At 43.3% G+C, this 10,694-nt stretch overlaps 1 protein-coding gene across 3 annotated transcripts in view; it reads left to right on the top strand.

Annotated features, from left to right (window-relative positions):
- The first annotated feature begins 583 nt into the window (after window positions 1-583).
- Window positions 584-10,694, top strand: part of Crppa (CDP-L-ribitol pyrophosphorylase A) — a 282,328-nt gene continuing 272,217 nt past the window's right edge. The window contains exon 1 of one of the 3 annotated variants that reach the window (XM_035445627.1): window positions 584-1,412. In XM_035445627.1, coding sequence (XP_035301518.1) covers window positions 1,162-1,412 — 251 coding nt within the window. In that variant the 5' untranslated portion in view covers window positions 584-1,161. The remainder of the gene's footprint in view (window positions 1,413-10,694) is intronic. The other 2 variants (XM_035445626.1, XM_027419745.2) reach the window with 2 other exon arrangements.

Here is a 10,694-nt window from a genome sequence, read left to right as displayed (position 1 = left end):
AAATAATGAGATTTAATATTATAACTGGGTAATTTCAAGGCTCAACATGTTTATGAATCTAATTTAGCTATTGATGGGTGAAGATTGATAATATACATGGTCAAATAATGCCATATACTTTGTCATTATTCAATCAGCAATTCATTCAATAAGTATTAGACATTCCTGAAGCTGGGCATACAACCCAAACCAAAAGCAAAGCTAGGCTTTGCTCTCGTGAATTTTACATTTGAGATTCTGAAAACAATAGTGCCTGCACTCCATTATATTTCATCAACACTTTCCAGAAACAGTACTAATAAGGGCAACATGGGAAGCAGGCCTGGAGTCCTCAACCCTGCTTGCACCTCTAAAGCAAGGATTTATGGCTGGCTGCCTTGCCATTGGCTGGGGAGTCTTACACAAGTTACTTAGTTTTTATGTTTCTCCTGTCAATGAAAATGACCACTGGGGTTTTTCCTGTTAGCATGAGATGTGTGTTGATTACTCAGCAATTACTGTGATTGCTGTCATCCTCTGGTCACAACCAAATGCACTTGCTCAACCGGATCACCTGTGGAACTTTGAAAACATCCCACAGCCTTGGCTGCACACTAGACCAATCAAGTCCCACATTTTGAGCGTGGAATACAGGGTTCAGGGACACTCTGCTTGGTAGTTACAACGTGAAGGCAGGTCTGGAAATGGACCTTGCGGTCTGGATTCCAGACTTTTCCTATACCTTTCACCTGAGACTGCGTGGGAGAATCAGTGCTCACATGCGGATGACGAAATTCATATAACTGAGGTGCACACACCTGGGTCTTCTTGTAACTTGAATACAAATCTTTCCTACTTATCTAGAATGGGTACCGTGACTGTGTCGTGCATAATAGCTGTGTGATCCTAAATTGTGAAAGGGCCGCCATCGCAGCCTCAGCAGGGCCTGCCCGGAGGGAGAGCGGGGAGAGCAGGAAGAGCGCTGGCAGCCTGGGGCTCTGGGCCCAGGAGGAGAAGACCACAGGCTCCGCCGCTCGCTCCCGCGGGATCGCCACCTGGGACCCCCTCCCCGAGTCCTCTCAGCGCCGCTCCTCGACCACCCCGACCCGTGATCGCGGCCCACGGCTAGCGGTGGCCACAGGCTCTCTCTCTGTCCCCGCGCGTCCCGCGTGGTTCAGCGCCATGGAGCCCGGGCCGCTCAGCAGGCCCGCCGAGCAGGGGCGTTGCGTGAGCGGCTCGCCGAGCGCGGGCGCAGCGTGTCCGGCGTCCCTGCCGTCCACCGCCGGGGCCGAGCCCGGGAGTCGCCCCGCAGCCGTGGCCGCCGTGCTGCCGGCCGGGGGCTGCGGGGAGAGGATGGGCGTCCGCACCCCGAAGCAGTTCTGCCGCGTTCTGGAGAGGCCGCTCATCAGCTACACCCTGCAGGCCCTGGAGAGGTAACTGGCGCTGGGCCCCCGCCCGGAGCCCGGGCCCGTCCCCGTCAACAGGCAGCAGCGCGGCGGGGAGCCGGGCTGGGCTGCAGAGTGAGCGGTGCACGGGGACCCAGGGTGCACGGGGACCCAGGGACTTTGGGATCCTGCGCGGCCCCCGTGGCCCAGGGAGCGCACTGCTACAAACTGCGCATGCGCGCGCCCGAGTGTGCCAGGCGCACCTCCAGTTTCCCCTGCAGGCAGATTTTTTTTTTTTTTTTCTGGGAGACCAGACTGACTGAATACCAGGCAGTAGAGAGAATTCCAGAGTTAATTTCAGCCGTGCAATAGCGGGGAGAGCTTGGGGGGGGGGGGTGACACTCAGGCTAAGCAAGACACCCTAGAAAAGAGACTGGGGTTATTTTTAGTTCCAGAAACGTCAGGAAGGCCCCGAAGACGCAGTGAGATGAGGAGAAGAAGGGAAATGTCATTTGTGTTGTGATGTGATGGGCTGAGGTGAGACTGTAAGGGTAGGGGGTCGCTAGCGTTATAGAGGTCTCTAGGTCTGCAAGGTCTTTTACTTTTGAAGTCGTATGGAGGCCTATGCGAGCTGGTTCCATTTCAAGATAGAGAGCAACCTTTACAGGAGACATCGATAAAAAGTACCGTCCTTGTCATTTTGCTCTGAAGAGCAACTCTCTCTCCGATTCCCAGCACACTTCAGAAAGTCAAAGGGACAAAGTAATTGCTCATAAGATTATTTACTTTCTGATTATTGGCATTTGGCAAATGGAAGTGTAAGGGGCTGTAAGCATCCTTGATTAATGTAATCAGGCCAGTGGTTACATCTGAAATTCAGTCAGCCCTGGAAACGATTCCAGTTACCACCCCTGTCGGTGGCTTTTATGCCTGTGTATAGTATGGAGATTGCCTCGTACAGCCATCCTGTCAATACCACACACCTACAGAGTTAGCACTGCAGACATGCTGGCACCATGGCATCCATGCCAGCAATTGGCTGGCTTGCAAGCCATGCGGGTAATGAAATGGCTTGCAATGGACAAGGTGTCCAAGCTGGCAATGGGATAGCCTGCAATGGACATGGCATCCTTGCAGGCAATGGTCACAGGCAGAATAATCTTTGACTGCTTGGTAGTTATATGGAGTGACTTGTAGATTTTCTTTTTTTATTTAACATCTCTTTACATGGGAAATGCTTTGCATTAATTTGCTTTTTTGCATATATTGTGATAATCTGATATAGGTGAACACTAAAAATGAGATCTTTTAATGAAAAACAATGTTTGGAAAGGGTTTGGAAAATATTATGGGATATAATATAAAATAAAAATTCTATAAAATATTATGGGAAATACAGCAAAAGAACACTTATTTTCCATTTTTTGATTAATTGGCTATAGCAATTTGAAATCCTAATCGCCTACTAGGGAAATTGGGACAAATTATAACAGGTGATAACTCAGGGAACTTTGATTGCTTTCTCATTTGATTAACAAGGAACTGAGATCAAGAGTCTTAGCCCCTCATGTGACTATTGCTTTGTGACATGAGTTTCTATGAAGAAATTTTGTTTTAAGAAGCCATGTGACAAAAGTATTATTGTCAGGGGCATTAAGTTCTGATAGGAGGCTCAGTTCTGTTCATTAACGTACATACCCAAACCTATTTAGAAAAATGTTCTTTCTGGATCTGAAGTTGGAAATTGTTTTGTTCCTCATACTCACTGACTGACAGGCCCACAAGAGCAGCAGTAGAGGAGTTCCCACAGTGGAGTGACCTCGTTTTCAATGGGATTGGTTGAAATGTCACAGAAGGAAGCAGTCGACATCAAAGTGTGGAGTCTGAGGAGCAGCCAGAATGCCTCTGCATCTCCTCCTGACAGAGGAGAGGCAGGGTGATACTCTCTTAACATGAGAATGTTCCAGGATAATGAACTTTAGCTCAGGACTGGGGCCAGTTTCTTTTATTCTGCTGGATAACAGCTTTATCAATACCTGGGGATGTTTAAGACCTTGGCAGGGGCTGACGACAGCTGGGAGAAATCTGCAGCTGGCTGGGTCACAGAGGGGTCAAGACTCTTTTCTTTTCTTTCTTTCTTTCTTTCTTTCTTTCTTTCTTTCTTTCTTTCTTTTTAATTGTTGTTAAGATACAAAATGTGAGGTTGGTGACTAGGGAACCACAGAAATAAAAAAATTCTTACTAGTAACCTGATTTCTGGTTCCAAATACTTAAGGAAAGAAAATTTTGGTTAGTATGGAATAGCTTTTAAAAAAGACAAGCTTATGACTACACAAGAGCAAATAGGTGAAGTGAACCTAAGCCATGCTTATTTTGATGTGTGCTGGGCTACCCTGACAGGTGTGCTTTGACCTCACTTGCCCTAAAACTTGAGGTTTCTTTAGCTCTCTTAGGTGGAAGACCCCGCTTAAGAGAACTTGTTCCTTGATATGGTTCATGTTTATCAAAACATTAAAATTTGGCCTCTGATATCAATCACACACATAATCGTTCTGGTCTATACCATTATTTTTTAAATTAATTTTCATTTAAATTAAAAAATACTATTTTATGTACCAATCCCAGTTCCCTCTCCCTTCCACTCTCCCTTTCCCCCCACCATCTCTCCAGCTAACCTCCCACCCATCCCCCATGGGTGAGGGCTTCCATGGGGGATCATCAAAGTCTGTCACATCATTTGGGGCAGGCTCTAGGCCCTCCCCTATATATCTAGGCAGAGAGAGTATCCCCCCTCCCCCATAGAGAATGGGCTCAATACTGGTTCCACTGCCAGCAGCCCCATCTACTGCCTAAGCCCCCCTAACTGACACCCATGTTCAGGGGGCCTGGATCAGTCTTATACAGGTTCTTCAGCTGTCAGTCTGGAGTCCATAAGCTCCCATTTGTTCAGGTCAGCTGTTGCTGTGGCTTTCCCCATCATAGTCTTAACCTCTTTGCTCATTATTCCTCCCTCTCTATAACTAGATTCCTGAGTGAGGTAACCCAGACACAGAAAGATAAACATGGTATGCACTCACTTATATAAGTAGATATTAGACAATAGAGCAAAGGATTACCAGCCTACAATCCCCAACCTCAGAGAAGCTAAGAAACAAAGAGGACTCTAAGAGAGACATACATGGACCCTCCAAGAAAGGAAAAGGGACAAGATCTTTTGAGTAAATTGGGAGCATAGGGGAGGCGGGAGGGAGGTAGGAGAGAGAGGAGGGGAGAAGGGGAGGCGGGAGGAGAACACGAGGGATCAGGAAGATCGAGTTGGGGGAAGAACACAGAAGGAGAGCAAGGAAAGAGATACTTTGATAGAGGGAGCCATTATAGGCTTAACGAGAAACCTGGCACTAGGGAAATTTTCAGGAATCCATAAGAATGACCCCAACTAAGAATCTAAGCAATAGTGGAGAGGCTGCCTTAAATGCCCTTCCCCTATAACGAGATTGATGACTACCTTAAATGTCATCATAGAGCCTTCATCCAGTAGCTGATGGAAGCCGAAGCAGAGATTCACAGCTAAGCGCTGTAACATTGGCTTAAACCATTGAAAATTCTTCTGAGCAGGACAGATGGGAATTCCATGAGTGTTTCTCTAAACGAACAACACTGATCATGTGAGTTAAACCGAGATCGTAAGAATGGGAGAGAGAGGATGTGAGAAATATTTGTGAGATAGTATTGGTCCCAGCCAATAGTGATTCTGAAAGAGAAAGGGGCTCAAGATACTTTTAGTTGAATGGTAAGACAGATCAGTTGATTAATTAAGAAGGTCATGTCCAAGTGAAGGGAAGAAGTAAAACTGCTGTATTGTATACAGGGTACGCAATTAGAGCTCTGTGTTGCCCTCCCTTTGGTACTCCTTCAAAACCAGGCCAAGAACAGCAGCTCTGAGTCTCACCTAGCTGAGCTGTAGTTAGAGGACTTGCTAAGGGATTAGCAGCCAGCCTGCCTCAGTAACTCAGTGTTCTGCCCTAAATCATCAAAGTGTGTATTGAAGAGGTGGGAATCTGTGGACAGCGACTACAGTGCCATTCAGAGTCAAGTTTCGAGTTAGAGAGCAGCAGCTGCCACTGTCCCTTTAAGGCCAGATTTCTGTAGCCTGGATGAGAGTCTTTTGTAGGTGTTAACAGGGCTTGATTTCCCCCAGGTTTTTAAAATAAGAATTGGTATACATGTTCTGTTTTCAACCAGTTTTATTAAACCATCTGAGCAGAGAATGCTTGTAACATTTGTTATTCCAGGAGAAAATAACTTCTAAGATATTATATTTCCTCCTCAAAATGTCTGTAGGTGTTATGGAGCTCCGGGCTAGGTTTATATTTGTTATGGAATGTGCTAGGAAGGAAATAATCATGAGGATTTGATAGAATCGGGCTGCCGGGGTTTGGTGTGGACTTGTTTTCAGCTCAGAGGTAGACCAGATGCTTCTATTCAGCAAGTATTTATTCAGCATGCACTGTGTGAGGTACTTAAAGCCTTTTACAGTCTCATGATTTTTACATTATTAAAAGTCTCTTACAGAATTAAAAATTAATTCTATGACTTGAAAAGAATGTGAATAAATCCTTTGAAATACAAACAGTACTTACAAAAGCTTGTAGGTCCTGGGTGTATTCTTGGTTGTTGAACAAAATAGCATACTAAGCTCACTACTTCTAGAGTGTTATGGAGTAATGTTTTCTAAACTGCCACTTTTTTGAGGTACTTTTTCCTATTTTGTGCTATACACTGTTCTCATTTCTATTTAACCTAATTAATGATACTAAATTTAACTTAATAGGATATACCAGTTACTCAAATTCACACTTTGAAAAACAGTGGTTTAAAATATTTTAGAGAGAGAGAGAGAGAGAGAGAGAGAGAGAGAGAGAGAGAGAGAGAGAGAAGGGGGAAATGATGCAATTATATTTTAATTTCAAAAATAAAAGAAAATAATATTTACGTTATAAAAAACACCTTAAACTGGGCATAGTGACTCGCTTTTATAAATCTGTCAGTCAGGAGGCTGATGCAAGAGTTTGAGACCAGCTTGGGGTAGATTGTACATTCCAGGGCAATCTGTATTGGACACCACCATCTCAACAACAGCATCCCCCACAAAAGAAAACAAACCCAGACCTACTATAAATTAAACTTAATGAAATTAGGGCTAGAAAGATGGTTTAGTGGTTAAGAGCACTTCCGGATCTTGCAGAGGACCCAGTTCAGTTGGCAGTGCCCACATGGCAGCTCACTGTCTTCTAGTCTCACTGGACTTCGTGCACACAGTGCACATAAGTGTATGCAGCCAAAACATTCATACATTTCATAAATCTAATACAATTTCCTGAGAATGGTCTAAAGGTACAGGTTTAGCTGTTTATGAGTATTTACATCTAGTTTATTCTAAATAGAAGAACTCTTTGAATGGATGTTTGAATTATTTGTTCCATGTTATCCTTTCAGTTTTCTTCTTGATTCTTTCACATTTTACTTAAATGTAATTTTTCATTAAATTCTTTAAAAAAATTTTTTTATTAGTTCAAATTAGGAACAAGCTTGCTTCACATGTCAATCCCTTCTCCCTCCCCTCCCCCCCTCCCCATGCCCCTTCCCCAACCTACTCCAACCCCACCCACCCTCCACTCCCCAGGCAGGGTAGGGCCCTAGATGGGGGCTCCCCAAAGTCCACCACATCATTCTGGGCCGGGCCTAGGCTCTCCCCCATGTGTCTAGGCCGAGAGTACATCCCTTCACATGGGATGGTCTCTCAAAATCCCTTCTTACACCAGGGAAAAATACTAATCCACTACCAGGGGCCCCCTGGAGTGCAGAGGCCTCCTGATTGACATCCATGTTCAGGGGTCTGGATCAGTCCTGTACTGGCCTCCCAGTCTGGGGTCCATGTGCTCCCCTTTGTACAGGCCAGCTGTTTCTGTGGGTTTCACCAGCCCGGTTCCAACCATTTTGATCTTCATTCCTCCGTCTCTGCAACTAAGTTCCAGAGTTCAGTTTAGTGATTATCTGTGGGTGTCTGCCTCTGCTTCCATCAGCCACTGGATGAGGGCTCTAGGATGGCATAAAAAGTAGTCATCAGTCTCAATATAGGGAAAGGGCATTTAGGTTATCATCTCCATCATTGCCTAGATTGTCAGTTCGTGTCATCCTTGTAGGTCTCTGGAAATCTCCCTAGTGCCAGATCTCTCCGCAGACCTATAATGGCTCCCTCTAATATGGTATTTCTCATCCTGCTCTCCTCTATTCTTCCCCCAACTCAATTTTTCTGCTCCTCCATTTCCTCCTCTCTTCTCATCTTCTCCTCCTCTCATTCTGGCAGCTCCCTCTCCCCTACCCTCATGCTTCCAATTAGCTCAGGAGTTCTTGCCCATTCCCATTGCTGGGGTCCAACCATTTTTCCCTTAGAGTCCTTCTTGTTTCCTAGTTTCTTTGGTGAAGAGGATTGTAGGTTGGTAATCCTTTGCTCTACATCTAAAATTCATTTATGAGCGAGTATGTTCCATGTTTGTCTTTTTGTGCCTGGGTTACCTCACTCAGGATGGTTTCTTCCAGTTCCATCCATTTGCCTGTGAATTTCAATCTTCCATTGCTTTTTTTCTGCTGAGTAGTACTCCATTGTATAAATGTACCAAATTTTCTCTGTCAATTCTTCAGTTGAGGGGCATGTAGGTTGCTTCCAGGTTTCTGGCTATTACAAATATGCTGCTATGAACATAGTTGAACATATGTCCTTGTTGTATGGACGTGCAATATTTGGGTATATGCCCAAGAGAGGAATTTCTGGATCTTGAGGTAGACTGATTCCCATCTTTCTGAGCAATCACCATCCTGATTTCCAAGGTTGTCTTACAAGTTTGCACTCCCACCAGCAATGGAGGAGTGTTCCTTTTTCGCCACATCCTCTCCAGCACAGATTGTCATTGGTGTTTTTGATTTTAGCCATTCTGGCTAGTGTAAGATGGTAACTCAGAGTTGTTTTGAGTTAGTTGTATTTCTCTGATGGTCAAGGATTTTGAGCACTTTTTTAAATGTCTTTCAGCCATTTCAGATTCCTCTGTTGATAATTCTCTATTTAGTTCTGTGCCCCACTTTTTAAATTCATTGTTTGTTGTTTTGGTGTCTAGCTTCTTGAGTTCACTGTTTGTTTTTGAAATCAGCCCTCTGTCCGATGTGGGATTGGTGAAGATCTTTTCCCATTCTGTGAGCTGTCGTTTTGTCTTACCGACTATGTCCTTTGCCTTACAGAAGCTTCTAAGTTTCAGGGGGTCCCATTTATTAATTGCAGATCTCAATGTCTGTGCTACTGGTGTAATGTTCAGGAAGCAGTCTCCTGTGCCAATTTGTTCAAGGGTATCTCCTACTTTCTCTTCTAGAAGATTAGGTGTGGCTAGATTTATGTTGAGATCTTTGATCCATTTGCACTTATGTTTTGTGCATGGTGACAGATATGGATCTATCTGCAATCTTCTGCATGTCTGAATCCAGTTGTGCCAGCACCATTTGTTGAAGATGCTATCTTTCTTCCATTGTATAGATTTGGCATCTTTGTCAAAAATAACTTGTTCATAGGTGTGTGGGTTAATATCAGAGTTTTCAATTCGATTCCATTGGTCTATCTGTCTATTTTTGTACCAATGCCAAGCTGTTTTTAGAACTATGGCTCTATAGAAGAGCTTGAAGTCAGGGATGTTGATACCTCCAGATGATCCTTTATTGCACAGAGTTGTTTTGGCTATCCTGCGCTTTTTGTTTTTCCACATAAAGTTGAGTATTGTTCTTTCAAGGTCTATGAAGAACTGTGTTGGCATTTTGATGGGGATTGCATTGAATCTGTAGATTACTTTTGGCAAGATTGCCATTTTTACTATTTTGATTCTAACTATCCAAGAACATGGGAGATATTTCCATTTTCTGGTATCTTCTTTAATTTCTTTCTTTAGAGGCTCAAAGTTCTTACTGTACAGGTCTTTTACTTTTTTGGTTAGTGTTACCCCAAGATATTTTATGTTGCTGGTGGATATTGTGAAGGGTGATGTTTCTCTGATTTCTTCTCATTGGATTTATCATCTGTACATAATAGGACTACTGATTTTTTTTGAGTTAATTTTGTATCCTGCTACTTTGCTGGAGGTGTTTATCAGCTGTAGGAGTTCCCTGGTAGAGTTTTTCGGGTCACTTATGTAGACTATCATATCATCTGCAAATAGTGAAAGTTTTACTTCTTCCTTTCCAATTTATATCCCTTTGATCACCTTTTCTTGCCTTATTGCTCTAACTAGAACTTCAAGTACAATATTGAAGAGATATGGAGACAGTGTACAGCCTTGTCTTGTTCCTGATTTTAGAGGAATCGCTTTGAGTTTCTCTCCATTTAGTTTGATGTTGGCTGTTGGTTTGGTGTATATTGCTTTTATTATGCTTAGATATGTTCCTGTTGTTCCTGTTCTCTGCAAGATCTTTATCATGAAGGGATGTTGGATTTTGTCAAAGGCTTTTTCAGCATCTAGTGAGATGATCATGTGGTTTTTCTTTTTCAGTTTGTTTATATGGTGGATTACATTGATGGATTTTCATATGTTGAACCATCCTTGCATCCCTGTGATGAAGCCTACTTGATCATAGTGGCTGGTTTTTTGATGTGTTCTTGGATTCGATTCACCAGTATTTTGTTGAGTATTTTTGCATCGATGTTCATGAAGGATATTAGTCTGTAGTTCTCTTTTTTAGTTTGTATCTTTGTGTGGCTTGGGTATCAAAGTGATTCTAGCCTCATGAAACGAGTTTGGCAATGTCCCTTCTGCTTCTATTGTGTGGAACAATTTGAGGAGTACCGGTATTATCTCTTGTTTGAATTTCTGGTAGAATTCTGCAGAGAAGCCATCTGGCCCTGGGCTTTTTTTGGTTGGGAGGCTTTTGATGACTGCTTCTATTTCATTAGGGGTTATAGGTCAATTTAAACTGCTTATTTGTTCTTGGTTTAATTTTGGTAAGTGATATATATCCAGAAAATTGTCCGTTTCCTTTAGATATTTGAATTTTGTGGAGTACAGGTTTTCAAAGTATGACCTGAAGATTCTCTAGATTTCCTCAGTGTCTGTTGTTATATCCCCCCTTTCGTTTCTGATTTTGTTAATTAGCATGCTCTCTCTCTGCCTTTTGGTTAGTTTGGTTAGAGGTTTGTCTATCTTGTTGATCTTCTCAAAGAACCAACTCTTTGTTTCATTGATTCTTTGTAATGTTTTCCTAGTTTCTACTTTATTGATTTTAGCCCTGTTTGATTAT

The sequence above is a fragment of the Cricetulus griseus genome, chromosome 5 (assembly GCF_003668045.3).
Source record: "Cricetulus griseus strain 17A/GY chromosome 5, alternate assembly CriGri-PICRH-1.0, whole genome shotgun sequence".
In the NCBI taxonomy this organism is placed as follows: domain Eukaryota; kingdom Metazoa; phylum Chordata; class Mammalia; order Rodentia; family Cricetidae; genus Cricetulus; species Cricetulus griseus.
The sequence above is the reverse complement of the archived record's forward strand: the minus strand, read 5'-3'. Positions and strand labels throughout refer to the sequence as shown.